The sequence below is a fragment of the Oncorhynchus tshawytscha genome, linkage group LG11 (assembly GCF_018296145.1).
Source record: "Oncorhynchus tshawytscha isolate Ot180627B linkage group LG11, Otsh_v2.0, whole genome shotgun sequence".
NCBI classification, from domain to species: Eukaryota; Metazoa; Chordata; class Actinopteri; order Salmoniformes; family Salmonidae; genus Oncorhynchus; species Oncorhynchus tshawytscha.
In genome coordinates this window covers 38,284,951-38,305,181 of record NC_056439.1, presented here as the reverse complement: position 1 = coordinate 38,305,181, position 20,231 = coordinate 38,284,951, and the positions used below count along the sequence as shown (strand labels likewise).

Below are 20,231 nucleotides of genomic sequence, written 5' to 3'. Positions count from 1 at the left end.
CGCCGTGGAGAACGTTCTGCTGCCTGCAACATCCTCCAGCATGACCGGTTTGGCGGTGGCTCAGTCATGGTGTGGGGTGACATTTCTTTGGGGGGCCACACAGCCCTCCATGTGCTCGCCAGAGGTAGCCTGACTGCCATTAGGTATCGAGATGAGATCCTCAGACCCCTTGTGAGACCATACGCTGGTGTGGTTGGCCCTGTGTTCCTCCTAATGCAAGACAATGCTAGACCTCATGTGGCTGGAGTGTGTCAGCAGTTCCTGCAAGAGGAAGGCATTGATGCTATGGACTTGCCCGCCCGTTCCCCAGACTTGAATCCAATTGAGCACATCTGGGACATCATGTCTCGCTCCATCCACCAACGCCACGTTGCACCACAGACTGTCCAGGAGTTGGCGGATGCTTTAGTCCAGGTCTGGGAGGAGATCCCTCAGGAGACCATCTGCCACCTCATCAGGAGCATGCCCAGGCGTTGTAGGGAGGTCATACAGGCATGTGGAGGCCACACACACTACTGAGCCTCATTTTGACTTGTTTTAAGGACATTACATCAAAGTTGGATCAGCCTGTAGTGTGGATTTCCACTTTGATTTTGAGTGTGATTCCAAATCCAGACCTCCATGGGTTGATAAATTTGATTTCCATTGATAATTTTTGTGTGATTTTGTTGTCAGCACATTCAACTATGTAAAGAAAAAAGTTTTTAATAAGAATATTTCATTCATTCAGATCTAGGATGTGTTATTTTAGTGTTCCCTTTATTTTCTTGAGCAGTGTATATTTACTGTTCCAGGCAGCAGTAGAGTATCTATAATCAGACCAGAGAGGATATCAGTGGTGCCTTTGGACATAGCCATATAACTTTTAGATTTGGATAGAAAACACTCTAAAGTTTCCAAAACTGTTAAAAAAGTGTCTGTGAGTATAACAGAACTAATTTAGCAGGCGAAAACCTGAGAAAAGTCCATTCAGGAAGTCGTTTTTTTTGTTTTGTAGTTTTCTATTCAATGCCATTACAGTATCCATTGACTTAGGACTCCATTTGCAGTTCCTATGCCTTCCACTAGATGTCAACCGTCTTTAGAAATCGTTTCAGGCTTGTATTCTTATAAATGAGGGAGTAAGACCAGTCTGAACGAGTGGACCCTAACATGTCGCAGAGCTTTTTCAGGCGCATGTGCATTTCTTGTTTACCTTTTATTATGACGACGTTATTGTCCGGTTGAAATATTATAGATCATTTAGGCTAAAAAAACAACCTGAGGATTGAATATAAACATCGTTTGACATGTTTCTATGAACTTTACGGATACGATTTGGATTTTTTGTCTGATTGTTTTGACTGAGTTTGAGCCTGTGGATTACTGAAGAAAACGCGATTTAAAGAGACTTCATCGAACAAAAGGAACATTTATTGAGTAAATGAATGTCTTCTGATTGCCAACATATGAAGATCATCAAAGGTAAGGTATTCATTTTATCTCTATTTCTGAGTTTTGTAACGCTTCTGCTTGGCTGGTTACTGTTTGTAATAATTTGTCAACTGGGCTATGTTCTGGGCTAGGTATGCTTTTGCCAAAAATCATTTTAAAAATATGACACTGTGGTTGGTTTAAAAAGAAGTTAATCTTTAAACCTATGTAAAATATGTTTTGTTTTCTGAATTTTTATAATGAGCATTTCTGTAATTGTATGTTGGCCAGATGGGCACGTACCCTACAGAGGTTAACACATTAACAACACCTTACTAACCTTCACACAACAAACACCAAAACCACAGTGACTCCACCCTACACCCAACCATCTCATCTGCGATCCCCAACACAGGCAAAGGCAGTAACTGTGAACATGGCCTGTTATCTGAGTCGTAGGGTCAGTCTGTCCCTGTACTGTAGTGAAATACACACACTGCTGCCATACCAGCTGGAAGGGGATTGATGCTTCTGTTTTCGTATGTGTGTGTGTGTGATACTGCATTTTGCATTTTTTAAATCCATCAGATATTGACTGAGTTATAGTACATACAACATTTTACAGGCACTTACAAATAATGAATTGAGTTCAGGGATTTTAGTGGGAATTCAGTAATTCAGCCATTATGAAATGGCATTTATATATTTCCAAATTGCATTAGGTATTACATTTTTATTTTGTGCTCATATAAATCAAATTACACCCAGTGTATTTACATATATGAATATATTAAGATAAATGGGTGGAAAAGAGTTACTAGAGGTCTTCACAGGTTCACCTGTACCCGAATAACCCACACCCGATCTGGGACCTGACCGGGTCTGGATCCAGAATTCTAAATAATGTCACAGGTCCAGGTAGGATCTGATATGATTGTCACAGGACTTGGGTAGAGGTTGACCGATTAATCGGAATGGTCGAATTAATTAGGGCCGATTTCAAGTTTTCATAACAATCAGTAATCGGCATTTTTGGACACCGATTATGGCCGATTACATTGCACTCCACGAGGAGACTGCGTGGCAGGCTGACTACTTGTTATGCGAGTGCAGCAAGGAGCCAAGGTAAGGTGCTAGCTAGCATTAAACCTATCTTATAAAAAAAACAATCAATCTTAACATAATCACTAGTTAACTTCACATGGTTGATGATATTACTAGTTTATCTAGCTTGCCCTGTGTTGCATAAAATCGATGCGGTTGTAATGGGTACGTGTTGGTGGCAGGGAAGTCAGGCGCAGGAGAACGAACTTGGAAAAAATGGAATTGTTTAATAAATGCTGATAAAACTCCAAAAACCAAAATGTACAAAATAACAAAAGTGGGTACAAAACCCGTCGCACACCAACATAATACATGCACATCACATACAAACAAACAATCTCCGACAAGGACATGAGGGGAAACAGGATTAAATACACAACATGTCATTGATGGGATTGGAACCAGGTGTGAAGAAAGACAAAATCAAATCAATGGAATATGGATCACTGACTCTACTCCAGCCACTTTAATAATGGGAATTGATGGGAAATGATGTAAATATATCACTAGCCACTTTAAACAATGCTACCTTATATAATGTTACTTACCCTACATTATTCATCTCATATGCATACGTAGATACTGTACTCTATATCATCGACTGCATCCTTATGTAATACATGTATCACTAGCCACTTTAACTATGCCACTTGGTTTACATACTCATCTCATATGTATATACTGTACTCGATATCATCTACTGTATCTTGCCTATGCTGCTCTGTACCATCACTCATTCATATATCCTTATGTACATATTCTTTATCCCCTTACACTGTGTATAAGACAGTAGTTTTTTGGAATTGTTAGTTAGATTACTTGTTCGTTATTACTGCATTGTCGGAACTAGAAGCACAAGCATTTCGCTACACTCGCATTAACATCTGCTAACCATGTGTATGTGACAAATAAAATTTGATTTGATTTGATTTGATCAGTGATGGCTAGAAGGCCGGTGACGTCGACCGCCGAACCCCGCCCGAACAAGGAGAGGGACCGACTTTGGCGGAAGTCGTGACAGCGGTGCCTGTTCATTTATCATTGAATCACAGCCTACTTCGCCAAACGGGTGATTTAACAAGCGCATTCGCGGGAAAAAAGCGCTGTCGTTGCACCAACGTGTACCGAACCATAAACATCAATGACTTTCTTAAAATCAATACACAAGTACATATTTTTAAACCTGCATATTTAGTTAATATTGCCTGCTAACATGAATTTCTTTTAACTAGGGAAATTGTGTCACTTCTCTTGCGCTCTGTGCAAGCAGAGTCAGGGTATATGCAGCAGTTTGGGCCGCCTGACTCGTTGCAAACTGTGTGAAGACCATTTCTTCCTAACAAAGACCGTAATTAATTTGCAAGAATTGTAAATAATTATGACATAAAATTGAAGGTTGTGCAATGTAACAGCAATATTTAGACTTGGGGATGCCACCCGTTAGATAAAATATGGAACAGTTCCGTATTTCACTGAAAGAATAAACAATGGTTTCCGGATTTGACCATATTAATGACCAAAGGCTCGTATTTCTGTGTGTTATTATATTATAATTAAGTCTATGATTTGATAGAGCAGTTTGACTGAGCGGTGGTAGGCAGCAGCAGGCTCGTAAGCATTCATTCAAACAGCAATTTCTTGCATTTGACAGCAGCTCTTCGCTGTGCTTCAAGCATTGCGCTGTTTATGACATCAAGCCTATCAACTCCCGAGATTAGGCTGGCAATACTAAAGAACGTATTAGAACATCCAATAGTCAAAGGTATATGAAATACAAATGGTATATAGAGAAATAGTCCTATAATAACTACAACCTAAAACTTCTTACCTGGGAATATTGAAGACTCGTGTTAAAAGGAACCACCAGCTTTCATATGTTCTGAGTAAGGAACTTAAACGTTAGCTTTCTTACATGGAACATATTGCACTTTTACTTTCTTCTTCAACATTGTTTTTGCATTATTTAAACCAAATTGAACATGTTTCATTATTTATTTGAGACTAAATTGATTTTATTGATGTATTGTATTTAGTTAAAGTAAGTGTTCATTCAGTATTGTTGTAATTGTCATTATTACAAATATATATATATAAAATTGGTCCTCCAATAATCGGTATCGGTGTTGAAAAATCTTAATCGGTAGATCTCTAGTCTCGGGTATGTGTAATTTGAACTAACTTGTCCAGAAGGGCCCTTACTGATCCGAATGTGACTGTTGCAGTAGATAGATAGAGATAGATATATATATATATCTATATATATATATATAGAGAGAGAGATATATATATATATAATATATAGAGATAGAGAGAGAGAGAGAGAGATTATATATATAGAGAGAGAGAGAGAGAGCGATATATATATATATATAAAATATAGAGATAGAGAGATTCAAGCCCCATATATATAATATATATATAGAGAGAGAGAGAGAGAGAGAAATGTGATCATTTATACTGCTGATCTTGCTTTTCACAAGAGTGGAGCGTGGCACGTGTAGCTTGTTGTTGGCCAATCATAAGCCACCAAAGTGGCAGTAGACTACAGTCATAGAGCCTTGCTTCATGTGTGGCAAATAGGAGATAGGAGATATCTAATCAATGGAAGATGGATGTCACGACTTCCGCCGAAGTCGGTCCCTCTCCTTGTTTGGGTGGCGTTCGGCGGTCGACGTCACCGGCCTTCTAGCCATCGCCGATCCACTTTTCATTTTCAATTTGTTTTGTCTTTGTTTTACACACCTGGTTTCAATTCCCCAATTACATGTTCATTATTTAACCCTCTGTTTTCCCCATGGTGTTTGTGCGTGTTTGTTTGTTGTATTTACGGTCCGTATTGTGGGCTCTGTATTATCGACTTGTATTTGAAAGTCTCGAGTAAATTTACGTGTATTACTCATCTCTGTTGTTCTGCACCTGACTCCTCTGCACCAGCTACACCCAGACCTATTACAATGGAATTCAATCAACGGAATTCAAATGATGAAACTGCACAACCGAAAAATTTCCACACAAGCTGTCAGAAACGATCTCAGGGAAGCTCATCTGCATGCTATTTTCCTCAGCAGGGTCTTGACCTGACTGCAGTTCGACGTCGTAACAGACTTCAGTGGGCAAATGCTCACCTTCAATGTCCACTGGTATGCTGGAGAAGTGTGCTCTTCACGAATGAATGTTTCAACTCTACCCAGGCAGATGGCAGACAGTGTGTATGGCGTTGTGTGGGCAAGCGGATTGCTTATGCCAACGTTGTGAACAGAGTGCCCCATGGTGGTGGTGCGGTTATGGTATGGGCAGGCATAAGCTATGGACAACGAACACAATTGTATTTTATCAATGGCAATTTGAATGAACAGTGATACCGTGATGAGATCCTGAGGCCCATTGTTGAGCCATTCATCCACCGCCATCACCTCATGTTTCAGCATGATAATGCACTTCCCCACATTGCAAGGATCTATACACAATTCCTGGAAGCTGAAAATGTTCTTCCATGGCCTGCATACTCACCAGACGTGGTCGACGTGTATGACGGAGTGTTCCAGTTCCTGCCAATATCCAGTATCTTTGCACAGTCATTGAAGAGGAGTGGGACAACAGTCCACAGGCCACAATCAACCGCCTGATCAACTCTATGCGAAGGAGATGTGTCACGCTTGTCACGTTCGTTGAAATGAGCGGACCAAGGTGCAGCATGGTAGGCTTACATTTTTATTTTATTTAAATGACAGCAAAAAAACAACAAAATCCAAAACGAATGTGAAGCTACATGCAGTGCAGAAAGCAACTACACACAAACAAGATCCCACAATCTAAGGTGGGAAAAAGGGCTGCCTAAGTATGATCCCCAATCAGAGACAACGATAAACAGCTGCCTCTGATTGGGAACCATACTAGGCCAACAAAAATACAGAAACATAGATTTTCCCACCCAAATCACACCCTGACCTAACCAAATAGAGAATAAAAAAGGCTCTCTAAGGTCAGGGTGTGACAACGCTGCATGAGGCAAATGGTGGTTACACCAGATACCGACTGGTTTTCTGATTCAAGCCCCTACCTTTTTTTAAAGGTATCTGTGACCAACAGATGCATATCTCTATTCCCAGTCATGTTAAATCCATAGACAAGGGCCTAATGAATTTATTTAAATTGACTGAATTCGTTATATAAACTGTAACTCAGTAAAATCTTTGAAATTGTTGCATGTTGCGTTTATATTTTTCTTCAGTATAAATGGATAGACAATGTATTCCATTGAGACCATTTCAGCCATTACCGGGGTGTGTTTAACAGGTCATTACAAACATTTCCGTGGTCATAATGTTAACGGGAAAAAATGACAGGCACAAGAAAGAGCATGAAAGAGTCCCAGGAGTAAAATGAAAGCAATCAATCCAGCGAGATTTAAGTGACAAGTGGATTTTGCACACCTCAAACACAGGAAATAGATGGGTGAAAAAAAAGACTGATCCTCAGGCGGGCGGGGCACGCACGTTGCCAATATGGGCCCCACTTTAACATTAAAACCCTCTTACACGCATAAACACATGTTCACACACACACACACACTTTTTCTCATTCTTTCTTTCTCCCCTCTTTTTTTCTCTCTCTCTTCTTCAAGTCTATTCTCCATGATCTGAGTGGGTGTTACAGTCCACTATTCACCTCCCTACCTCTCCCCCTCTCCTCTCTTCCCCTCTCCTTTCCACTCCTCCTTCTCTCCACCTCTCCTCTCCCCTGGTGTGAGGGGTAGTAGAGAGGTGCCATTGAAGATGAGCTATGTTTGATTAACAAGGTTCATCCCTCTCTGTTTCCCTTTTCCCTCACTCTGAAAATATAGTGTGTGTATGCGTGTGCGGGCGCGTGCGTGCATGTGTGTGTGTGTGCATGAAAATGTAATAAGAAGAACACTAGAAGTAAGCATACTATATACAGGGTCAGTTCCAATACCATATTTACAATGTGCAGGGCTACTGGAGTGATAAAGGTAGATATGTACAGGGGTAAGGTGACCAGGCATAAGGATATATGATAAACAGAGTAGCAGCAGTGTATAGGATGACTTTATGTGAGCTTGTGGGGGTGTGTGTAGAGTCTGTATAAATGTGTGTGTGTGTGTGTGTGTGTGTGTGTGTGTGTGTGTGTGTGTGTGTGTGTGTGTGTGTGTGTGTGTGTGTGAGTCCTGTGTGTGTGTAGAGTGTGTGTGTGTGTGTGTGTGTGTGTGTGTGTAGAGTCCTGTGTGTGTGTGTGTGTGTGTGTGTGTGTGTGTGTGTGTGTGTGTGTGTGTGTGTGTGTGTGTGTGTGTGTGTGTGTGTGTGTGTGTGTGTGTGTGTGTGTGTGTGAGTGTGCATAGAGTGCAAAAATATTAATAGAGTGCAAAAATATAAATAAAATACAAGGGTCGACTCAGATAGTCTGTGGAGCCATTTTGTTAGTTATTTAGCAGTCTTATGTCTCGGGGATAGAATCCGTTCAAGAGCCTGTTGGTGTCATACTTGATGCACCGATACCGCTTGCCTTGCGGAAGCAGAGAGAACAATCTATGGTTTGGGTGGCTGGAGTCTTTAATGATTTTCCAGGCCTTCCTTTCACACTGCCAGATATAGAGGTCCTGGATGGGAGGGAGCACAGCCCCAGTGATGCAGCGCCATGCGGTTGAGGGCGGTGCTGTTGCCATACCAAGCAGCGATGCAGCCAGTCAAGATGCTCTCAATGGTGCAGCTGTAGAACTTTTTGAGGATTTGACGGCAAATGCCCAAACTTTTCGGCATCCTGAGGGGCAAGAGGCACTGTTGCGCCTTCTTCACGACTGTGCATGTGGGTCATTTTAAGTGCTTAGTGATTTGGACACAGAGGAACTTGAAGCTCTTTATCCACTCCAGTGCAGCCCCGACAGACAATGTAGGAAAAACAGAGGAGAGGGAGGGAAGGAGGGAGAGAGAGAGAGCGAGAGAGAAGGAATGGGAGTACGAGAGAGAGAGAGAGAGAAAGAGAGAGAGAAAGAGAGAGGTAATTCTGTTTTTATTATTTTGTTTCATGAAAGTCTGAGACCACCACAGTCGGGGTATCACACCAACATGTATGTGTGGAATGTGGAAGGAGGGAGTTTTGTGTCTGTGTGTGACTAATACTATCTAAGATTTGAACTTCATCTTTGATGACACCTTGTGATTCAAAGGCATCAGAGCCCACTTCTGCCTCACCTCTAACCTGTCCCCCTTTTCTCTCTCCCACTCTTTCCACATGGTTACCCCTTTCCCTTTTTATCCTTCCTGTTTGGCCCTGTCCGGGGGTGTCCTCGGATGGGTCCACAGTGTCTCCTGACCCCTCCTGTCTCAGCCTCCAGTATTTATGCTGCAGTAGTTTATGTGTCGGGGGGCTAGGGTCAGTTTGTTATATCTGGAGTACTTCTCCTGTCCTATTCGGTGTCCTGTGTGAATCTAAGTGTGCGTTCTCTAATTCTCTCCTTCTCTCTCTCGGAGGACCTGAGCCCTAGGACCATGCCCCAGGATTACCTGACATGATGACCCCTTGCTGTCCCCAGTCCACCTGGCCGTGCTGCTGCTCCAGTTTCAACTGTTCTGCCTTCTTATTATTCGAACATGCTGATCATTTATGAACATTTGAACATCTTGGCCATGTTCTGTTACAATCTCCACCCGGCACAGCCAGAAGAGGACTGGCCACCCCACATATGCTCTCTCTAATTCTCTCTTTTTTTCTCTCTCTCGGAGGACCTGAGCCCTAGGACCATGCCCCAGGACTACCTGACATGATGACTCCTTGCTGTCCCCAGTCCATCTGACCGTGCTGCTGCTCCAGTTTCAACTGTTCTGCCTTATTATTATTGGACCATGCTGGTCATTTATGAACATTTGAACATCTTGGCCATGTTCTGTTATAATCTCCACCCGGCACAGCCAGAAGAGGAATGGCCACCCCACATAGCCTGGTTCCTCTCTAGGTTTCTTCCTAGGTTTTGGCATTTCTAGGGAGTTTTTCCTAGCCACCGTGCTTCTACACCTGCATTGCTTGCTGTTTGGGGTTTTAGGCTGGGTTTCTGTACAGCACTTTGAGATATCAGCTGATGTACGAAGGGCTATATAAATACATTTGATTTGATTTGATTTGATTTACTCCCAGTCAGAGAACAGAGAAGGCTGACTGCTTCACTGGCTGTCAGTGGAGGAGAGGAGAGCAGGGCAACAGGTACTGACTGAAACAGCAAGTAGGCAGAGTGTGAAATCCCAGACTAGACTAGAAGAATGGGTTTCACTGGAGCCCAGACTCAGGTGTCAGGTCTGGAAGCTGCTGTCACAAGCTGGAGAAACCAACAACCACGGGTAGTTAATGATATCATTGAGGTAAAAGTGACTAAAGTAATTCCCATGTTTGAGTCAAACTCCAAAGGGTTCTGCAGTGTGCACGCACCCAGCACAATCAGAACAATAAAATGCCAGTTTCCTGACCCTTCGTTCCACCAGTAGGGAGATGACAGGAGCTTCAGACCCAACATCAAACAGACGAGAGAAAAATTGTTCTGGCTGCCTCCTGACACACACACACACACACACACACACACACACACACACACACACACACACACACACACACACACTGGCTAGGAGGGAACGCCTGGGCGTTCTAGAAACAAAATACACCAAAATACATATTAGAATCCAGTCTATATTTTTGTACGGTTGGAAATGATCCAGAATAATCAAGGTCCCGGAGCAGCCCTGGGATGAAAGCATGTCAAACGATGAGATGTGATATACCTGGTAGTTTAGTGGTGATGAGTAGTGGTGACGTGTAGTTGTGACGTGTAGTGGTGATGTGTAGTGGGAGCTGAGACTGAGCCACTCTGGAAACACACACCGACACATCAATGCAATCTCTCATTTACAAAAAACACTTTCATGATGGAGGTTCAGAGACATCGAGATGACAGGGAAGGAGAGATGGATGGAGAGGGGGAATGCTGGAAGAGATAGAAATAGAGGGGCAATGTTTAGAGAGCAAGGGAATGGCAGAGAGAAAGGGAGAGAGATAGAGACAGACAGCATTCTGTCCCACATATGCCCCCCTAGGCACAACTACGGCAACATAACCAACAAAAACAGGTCACAACTCCTGCAGCTCTGCCGCACGCTGGTTATGTACATAGTCAGTGGTAGGCTTCAAGGGGACTCCTATGGTAGGTAAATCTATAGCACATCTATTGGCAGTAGTACTGTAGACTACTTTATCACTGACCTCAACCCAGAGTCTCTCAGAGAGTTCACAGTCAGCCCACTGACACCCTTATCAGATCACAGCAAAATCACAGTCTATTTGAACAGAGGAAACTCAATCATGAGGCTTCAAATCACAAGGAAAACCTACCAAAAAACTATTAGGCAACAACAAATTCAATCCCTTTTAGACAACTTCCTGGACAAATCTTTTCACTGTAACGGTGAAAGTGTAATCTTGCCAGTAGAAAATCTAAACAGTATATTTGACCTCTTAGCTTCCCTATCAAATCTAAAACTTTCAAACAGAAAACCGCAGAAAATTAAGAACAATGACAAATGTTTGATGAGGAATACAATTGAGAAACTTATCTAACCAAAAACATAGAGACCCAGAAAACCTGAGTCTACACCTTCACTATGGTGAATCACTAAAACAATACAGAAATACACTGCTCAAAAAAATTAAGGGAACACTAAAATAACACATCCTAGATCTGAATGAATGAAATATTTTTAGTAAATACTTTTTTCTTTACATAGTTGAATGTGCTGACAACAAAATCACACAAAAAATATCAATGGAAATCCAATTTATCAACCCATGGAGGTCTGGATTTGGAGTCACACTCAAAATTAAAGTGGAAAACCACACTACAGGCTGATCCAACTTTGATGTAATGTCCTTAAAACAAGTCAAAATGAGGCTCAGTAGTGTGTGTGGCCTCCACGTGCCTATATGACCTCCCTACAATGCCTGGGCATGCTCCTGATGAGGAGGTGGATGGTCTCCTGAGGGATCTCCTCCCAGACCTGGACTAAAGCATCCGCCAACTCCTGGACAGTCTGTGGTGCAACATGGCGTTGGTGGATGGAGCGAGACATGATGTCCCAGATGTGCTCAATTGGATTCAGGTCTGGGGAACGGGCGGGCCAGTCCATAGCATCAATGCCTTCCTCTTGCAGGAACTGCTGACACACTCCAGCCACATTAGGTCTAGCATTGTCTTGCATTAGGAGGGACCCAGGGCCAACCGCACCAGCATATGGTCTCACAAGGGGTCTGAGGATCTCATCTCGGTACCTAATGGCAGTCAGGCTATCTCTGGCGAGCACATGGAGGGCTGTGCGGCCCCCCAAAGAAATGCCACCCCACACCCTGACTGACCCACCGCCAAACCGGTCATGCTGGAGGATGTTGCAGGCAGCAGAACGTTCCCCACGGCGTCTCCAGACTCTGTCACGTCTGTCACATGTGCTCAGTGTGAACCTGCTTTCATCTATGAAGAGCACAGGGCGCCAGTGGCGAATTTGCCAATCTTGGTGTTCTCTGGCAAATGCCAAACGTCCTGCACGGTGTTGGGCTGTAAGCACAACCCCCACCTGTGGACATCGGGCCCTCAAACCACCCTCATGGAGTCTGTTTCTGACCGTTTGAGCAGACACATGCACAATTGTGGCCTGCTGGAGGTCATTTTGCAGGGCTCTGGCAGTGCTCCTCCTGCTCTTCCTTGCACAAAGGCGGAGGTAGCGGTCCTGCTGCTGGGTTGTTGCCCTCCTATGGCCTGCTCCACGTCTCCTGATGTACTGGCCTGTCTCCTGGTAGCGCCTCCATGCTCTGGACACTACGCTGACAGACACAGCAAACCTTCTTGCCACAGCTCGCATTGATGTCCCATCCTGGATGAGCTGCACTACCTGAGCCACTTGTGTGGGTTGTAGACTTCGTCTCATGCTACCACTAGAGTGAAAGCACCGCCAGCATTCAAAAGTGACCAAAACATCAGCCAGGAAGCATAGGAACTGAGAAGTGGTCTGTGGTCACCACCTGCAGAACCACTCCTTTATTGTGGGTGTCTTGCTATTTGCCTATAATTTCCACCTGTTGTCTATTCCATTTGCACAACAGCATGTGAAATTTATTGTCAATCAGTGTTGCTTCCTATGTGGACAGTTTGATTTCACAGAAGTGTGATTGACTTGGAGTTACATTGTGTTGTTTAAGTGTTCCTTTTATTTTTTGAGCAGTGTACACTACGGAAAAAGAAGGAACAGCACGTCAGAAACCAGCTCAATGTAATTGAACAATCCATAGACTCTAATCACTTCTGGGAAACTTGTAAAACTCTAGACAAACAACAACACAAAGAGTTATCTATCCAAAACAGAGATATATGGGTAAACCACTTATCTAGTCTTTTTGGCCCTATAACAAAGAAGAAAGAGCAAAAACATATATATTATCAAATATACATCTTAGAATCTGTTAAACTGTTAAAGACCCAGAACCCACTGGATTCTCCAATTACATAGAATGAACTAGAGGAAAAAATACAAACCATCCAACCCAAAAAGGCCTGTGGTGTTGATGGTATCCTCAATGATAAGATAAAATATACAGACCACAAATTCCAATCTGGCTTTACCTAAACACTTTAACATCATCCTTAGCTCTGGCATCTTCCCCAATATTTGGAAACAAACAATGATCACTCCAATCCACAAAAGTGGAGACAAATTTGACCCCAATAACTACCGTGGGATATGCGTCAACAGCTGCCTTGGGAAAATCCTCCGCATTATCATTAACAGCAGACTCGTACATTTCCTCAGTGAAAACAATGTTCTGAGTAAATGTCAGATAGGCTTTTTACCAAATTACCACATGACAGACCATGTATTCACCCTGCACACCCTAATTGACAAACAAACAAAACAAAACAATGGCAAAGTCTTCTCATGCTTTGTTGATTTCAAAAAAGCTTTTGACTCAATTTGGCATGAGGGTCTGCTATACAAATGGATGGAAAGTGGTGTTGGGAGAAAAACATACGACATTATAAAATCCATGTACACAAAGAACAAGTGTGCGGTTAAAAATGGCAAAAAACAAACATATTGGGCTGTGGGGGTGAAACAGGGATGCATCTTAAGCCCCACCCTCTTCAACATATATATCAACGAATTGGCGAGGGCACTAGAACAGTCTGCAGCACCCGGCCTCACCCAACTAGAGTCTGAAGTCAAATTTCTACTGTTTGCTGATGATATGGCGCTTCTGTCCCCAACGAAGGAGGGCCTACAGCAGCACCTAGATCTTCTGCACAGATTCTGTCAGACCTGGGCCCTGACAGTAAATCTTGGTAAGACAAAAATAACGGTGTTCCAAAAGAGGTCTAGTTGCCAGGACAACAAATACAAATTCCATCTAGACACCGTTGCCCTAGAGCACACAAAAAACTATACATATCTCGGCCTAAACATCAGCTCCACAGGTAACTTCCACAAAGCTGTGAACGATCTGAGAGACAAGGCAAGAAGGTCCTTCTATGCCTTCAAAAAGAACATAAAATTCAACATACCAATTAGGATCTGGCTAAAAATACTTGAATCGGTTATAGAACCATTTGCCCTTTATGTTTGTGAGGTCTGGGGCCGCTCACCAAACCAAGAATTCACAAAATGGAACGAACACCAAACTTTGCATGCAGAATTCTGCAAAAGTATCCTCTGTGTACAATGTAAAACACCAAATAATGCATGCAGAGCAGAATTAGGCGGATACCAGCTAATTATCAAAATCCAGAAAAGAGCCATTCAATTCTACAAGCCCCTAAAAGGAAGCGATTCCCAAACCTTCCATAACAAAGCCATCACCTACAGAGAGATGACCCTGGAGAAGAGTCCCCTAAGCAAGCTGGTCCTGGGGCTCTGTTCACAAACACAAACAGACCCCACAGAGCCCGAGGACAGCAACACAATTAGACCCAACCAAATGATGAGAAAACAAAAGGATCATTACTTGACACATTGGATAGAATTAACCAAAAAACAGAGCAAACTAGAATGCTATTTGGCCCTAAACAGAAAGTACACAGAATACCTGACCACTGTGACTGACCCAAACTTAAGGAAAGCTTTGACTATGTACAGTGGTTGCTCCCCTAAAAGTTATGTGAATATGCTGCAGGACTTAGAGGTAATTTTTGGTTTAGTACGCTACCCTGTGTCACTACATCATTGCTCCAGACCAGCGCAAGGTGGAGTTAGAGCACTGATTATGCTTTTGGGTCCCAAGTTGCTACAGAGTCTCTGTAGTACTGTAGCCTACTCCCGATCAGTCACATTGTACAGCTATTTAGTGGCGCAGCAGTCTAAGACAGTGCATTGCAGTACAAGCTGTGTTGCTGCAGATGCTGGTTCAGTGCCTTCCTCGACTGAGAGATCCATGAGATGACTATAGGTTTTTGGTTTCCCTCCCTCTAAAAACAGAAATAAATCATTCTAAATAACAAACTGGCTTTATTTACAAATTAGTAACAATGTCTCACCCCATGTTCAAGAATGGCCTTTTTCTTACTAATTTTACATTATTTGAAAACGAAATCATCTTTCTTTAAACAAAGCGATTATTATTATTATTCATTTAGAATTATATAAAAGCCCCTTGGATATTCTCACAGATATATTATTAACCCTGTTATTAGCAGGACAATATATATTGGTCATATTAGTCATTGCTCCCGAGTGGCGCACTATGGGATTGCCTTCCAGTTCTCCAGCTGTATCCACTGAAATAGCGGTGGGTGCGCAAGGTTCAAGGCACGAGGGCAGGGGGCACGGGATGGGCCGCAGAGCACTGCACAGAAGACGGACCAAGCCCATGGGGAAGGGAGGAGGAGTGCCAGTCTGCACGTTCAAACTAGAACAATGTAACTAATAATGGCGTGAAAAATGCTCCTTGGATATGAATTTGGAGGGCAGATATTATTAAATGTTAAAGCATTAGACCTCTCACTAAAGATGTCACTCAAAAGTTATACTTAAATCCGTACTGGATTTAACGCAAAATGACATGAAAAGCACACATTTGTAAATTCCAAACAAGAAGCTGTGTTTTCATTTACCGTAGTGATGGACAGTGCATTTTCTTTAAAAACATGTATATAGCCTATCAATGTGTAGGCACACTGTGTAATAAAATTGATAATTAAATAAAGGTTAAAAATAAAAATGATTGTGTACTAAAAACGTGAATGTGTTTTTGCAGAGCATACAACCATGCTGACAACCATCCGTGGAGATCAGTGGACAACGGGCTGGACAACAGGCCGCACCGAAAAAACACATGTTTTGCCAAGAAAGAGGTTCGTTTTTCTAGATTCTTAAAATGTGTATGCAGCATTTGTGTTTCAGACACATTTAATTCTTAATTGATCTAATGTTTCAATCATAGGCCACTGTAATCAATGGGGGCTCAGGGCGGTACCATTCTGCTCATCTGATGAAGGTGCACATAATCTGAGGGCAAAGATACGGCGACAGCTGAGGCATTGGTCCAGAGCCGGGCGGCATTGGCAGAGAATCAGGCGGAGAATGACGCGATGAAGAGGGTGAGGAATGAGATGGAATTCCTTTGAGGTCTGGAATTCCACCTCTGACAGGCAGAGTCAACATACCTGGCGGGTTCATCAGGTCGTCAGTTCACCCTGACATTTCCATTCCTCTTCTGACAATAGAACTTGACCAACTGCTCACCAGGCACAGCAAGGGCCGTCTGGACAGTTCTGCTGTTCTGCTATAGCCTAATAAACAAATGCAGGTGGCTTATATCTTCAAAATGTTTGAAATGCTTTATTATCCAAATGTAAAAGCATATACTGTACAGTACTGTATTTCTCATCAGTATCTTTATACTTTCGTTAATAAAATAATGATAAAAAAATACTCTTTCAAAATGCCGAGGTTTATTTAGTTATGGATCCATAATGAATTACTATAGGAATAAATATCACTGAATTACAGAAATATTGTAACAAAGTTGTCTAATGAAGGTAAACAAATTGTTGCTTACTGGAAAATACTCTTTCAAACACACACGTCACGTTGTACAGCGCCATTATGGCTATTATCAGGAAGCTGGATAATACACTTGCCTAGATGGAGGGCATGGGGAGAATTCTATCGTCAAATGTATTTCTTAGTTAGGATTGCTGTATCACAACCGGCCGTGATTGGTTTCAATTTCAGTTTAATCCCCCAGGAAAGACATAACAAATAATACAACAAAAAGTATTATTATTATTATTATTATGTATCACATCCGACCGTGGTTGGGAGTCCTATAGGACGGCGCACAAATGGCCCAGCGTTTCTCTCCCTCTAAAAACAGAAATAAATGTTTTGGCCTTTACAAATATTATTTTGGCCTTTATTCAGATTACAATTACAGATTACAATCGTTCACTTTAAAAAAAATAATTGAAATAACCTCCAAAATATCATTATATATTATCAAGTTGATGGCACAGTCATATAGCCCGGCACCTACGTAAAGCTGAGTGACTCACTCATTCATGGCTTTGGATCAAAATTAATAAGTACCAACATTCTGTCTGATATTCTTTAATAAATAAATGTTTTGGTTATCCTGACCTGGACACCATGTACAGTATATCATAGCCCATTATGGACTATTAGCAGGACAATATACCTTTACCAACACCCTATCTGTATTTTGATACTTTGTGGATTGGGCCTCCCGAGTGGTGCTGCTATCTAAGACACTGCATCACAGTGCAAAATGCATTGCAACAGATGCAGGTACGATACCCATGCCAGCCGCCACCGGGAGACCTATGAGGTGGCTTTTGGTTTTAATTTAGAATCCTCCAATCCTCTATATGTAATTATTGGCGGCCAGTCACGTCATATTTTTCTATTTACTGTAGGCCTACCGTAGGCGACATGAGTCTACATTTCTTATAAATCAATCCCATATATTATGTTCTTACAAAAAAGGTTTTATAGTCTCTAGTAACGCCAATATTGAAGACTATCAAAAGCTTCTCCAAGATGCCCTGTGGTGGTCAAACTTGCACTAACTTGCAGTGAGCATAGCCTTGCTATTGAGAAAGGCAGACCGTAGGCTGACCTGGCTCTCAAAAGACAGGCAATGTGCACACTACCCACAAAATGAGGTGGAAACTGAGCTGCACTTCCTAACCTCCTACCAAATGTATGACCATATCAGAGACACATATGTCCCTCAGATTACACAACTCCACAAAGAATTTGATTTTTTTGTTTTGTTGATAAACTCCCATATCTACTGGGTGAAATACTACAGTCTGCCATTACAGCAGCAAGGTCTGTGACCTGTTGCCACAAGAAAATGGCAACCAGTGAAGAACAAACACCATTGTAAATACAACCTATATTTACGTTTATTTATTTTCCCTTTTGTAGTTTAACTATTTGCACATTGGTATGACACTGTATATATACATAATATGACATTTGAAATATCTTTGTTCTTTTGGAACTTTGGTGATTGTAATGTTTACAGTCAATTTTTATTGTTTATTTCACTTTTGTGTATTTTGTACCTCACTTGCTTTGGCAATGTAAACATATGTTTCCCATGCCAGTAAAGCTCTTCAATTGAATTGAATTGATATTGGTTCAAAGACAGAGAGAGGGAATGACGGGAGGGTGGAAGAGAGAAAAGTAGAATGGGCAGCATGTGACAGAGTGAGACAGCAGAGGGTTATGCCTCAGTAAAGAGGGACAGTTAAAAGAGAGAGAAAGAGAGGAAAGCAGAAGATGAGAGGGACAGAAAGAGAGAGGGAGTGATTGAAAGAGAGGAAGAGTGAGGGAGGGATGTGAGCATGATGGTCCCTGTGCTGTTCTACTTCCTCCATATTGACTACCTTAAAAACGAGCAGAGAGGGCACTTCCAAGCCCCATTCTAATTAAACCAAATGAGTGTGTGAGACAGAATACAGCTCTGAATATTCCCCTTGTACACCTCACCTCCTCTCTCCACCACTCTCATCCACTCCTCTCCACATCTCTTCTTTAATCTCTTCCCTCCTCCTCTCTCCACTTGTCCTCTTTCCTTTCCTCTTCTCTCCTCTCCTCTCCTCTCCTGTCCTTTCCTCTCCTCATCTCCTCTCCTGTTTTGCCTGGTCTTACACACTCTCCTCAATTACTCCTCCACTCACCCCCTTAATCATTCCTATCTTAATGAGCAAGGGATGGAGAAATAGATGGGGGTGGGGGGTGTTGGGTGGGGGGGTCCTCTCTAACGATACCTAGTGTAGCAGAGCCTAATCTAAGGTGGTGTTTTCTACTTGTGTAGGCAGTGCCAGTCACAACAGCTCGGCGTTGTGTTCAGGTGGGCATTAGATCTGAAATGGGCAGTGAAATCTAGGTCTGCCCTCAGAGACTGAGGGTGAAGAGAAGCCTACAGGGAATCAGCAGGTCTGATTAAAGCACGGAACTCTGATCCAGCCATGAGTGACAGGGCTCTCCACCATTTCAGCGCTGGCGGCTCAGGGAGCACAGAGGAAGCGGAAGGAAGAGAAAGGGGAGGGGTTGCAGTGAGTGTTTATCCCTTCATCAGGCTGTGTGCACTGTGCTTTTCTCTTCCCCTCTTCCTTTCATTTCATCCTTTCACAGGTTGCAATTGTTTACTATATTTTAAATATTTAACACTCTCAAATTAGGGGACTTTTTTCACTTGGCACTTTAGTAGAAGGATAATGTGTGGAGATTGGCTGGGAGAGCTGTCACTCACTGGGAGACTGGAGGGGCGGTCCTGCGAGATTAGACCCATGTCCTCTTGGTTGGCCTTCCCAGAATTCCCTGGGGCTTGCTGCTGACTCCTTCCTCCGTAACTCTCCCGAGGAGCCTCCTGGAGCGAGGGAGAGAGAGAGAGAGAGAGAGAGAGAGAGAGAGAGAGAGAGAGAGAGAGAGAGGCGGGATAGCGATAGAGAGCGAGAGAAGGCAGAGAGAGAGATAACGAGAGAGAGAGAGAATGAATGAAAGAGAGAATTAGAGAGAGAGAATGAAATAAAGAAAGAGAGAGAGCGAGAATGAATGGGAGAGAGACAATGGAGAGAGAGAGAGAGTGATAGAGAATGAGAGAGAAAGAATGAAAGAAAGAGAAAGCAGTAGAATGAATGAGAGAGAGAAAGAGAGAGAGAGAGAGCAAGACAGAGAGAGAGTAAGACAGAAATAGAGAGAGAGAGAGAGAGAGAGAGAGAGAATGGGAGAGTGTAGACAGATAGATTTTTTTAACAGGGTTTTACAGTAAATGACATCATGCATTACAGTGTGTCTCTTGGGGGGGCAGGACAGGGGGTCTGATAAATGAAGCACAGCTCTTACAGCTCTAACAGCATATGATGAATTAAAGTGAGCTAGCCTCCCTCCCTACATGTTTTGACTAGCTGTGAAGGAGGCATGAATGCCTGTCTCGCTCTGAAACCTTAGGTACAGTGTGTGTGTGTGTGTGTGTGTGTGTGTGTGTGTGTGTGTGTGTGTGTGTGTGTGTGTGTGTGTGTGTGTGTGTGTGTGTGTGTGTGTGTGTGTGTGTGTGTGTGTGTGTGTGTGTGTGTGTGTGTGTGTGTGTGCGTGCGTGTGTGCATGTGTGTGTGTGTTAGGTAAACAGGTAGAATAGAGCTGAGTGTC

At 42.7% G+C, this 20,231-nt stretch overlaps 1 protein-coding gene across 1 annotated transcript in view; it reads right to left on the bottom strand.

Moving 5' to 3' along the window:
• The window catches only part of LOC112262193 (AT-rich interactive domain-containing protein 1B), a 338,604-nt gene that overhangs the window by 207,745 nt on the left and 110,628 nt on the right, over positions 1-20,231 (bottom strand). Inside the window, 1 exon segment of the mRNA XM_042330089.1 lies at positions 19,336-19,452. Within this exon segment, the coding sequence (XP_042186023.1) occupies positions 19,336-19,452 (117 nt within the window).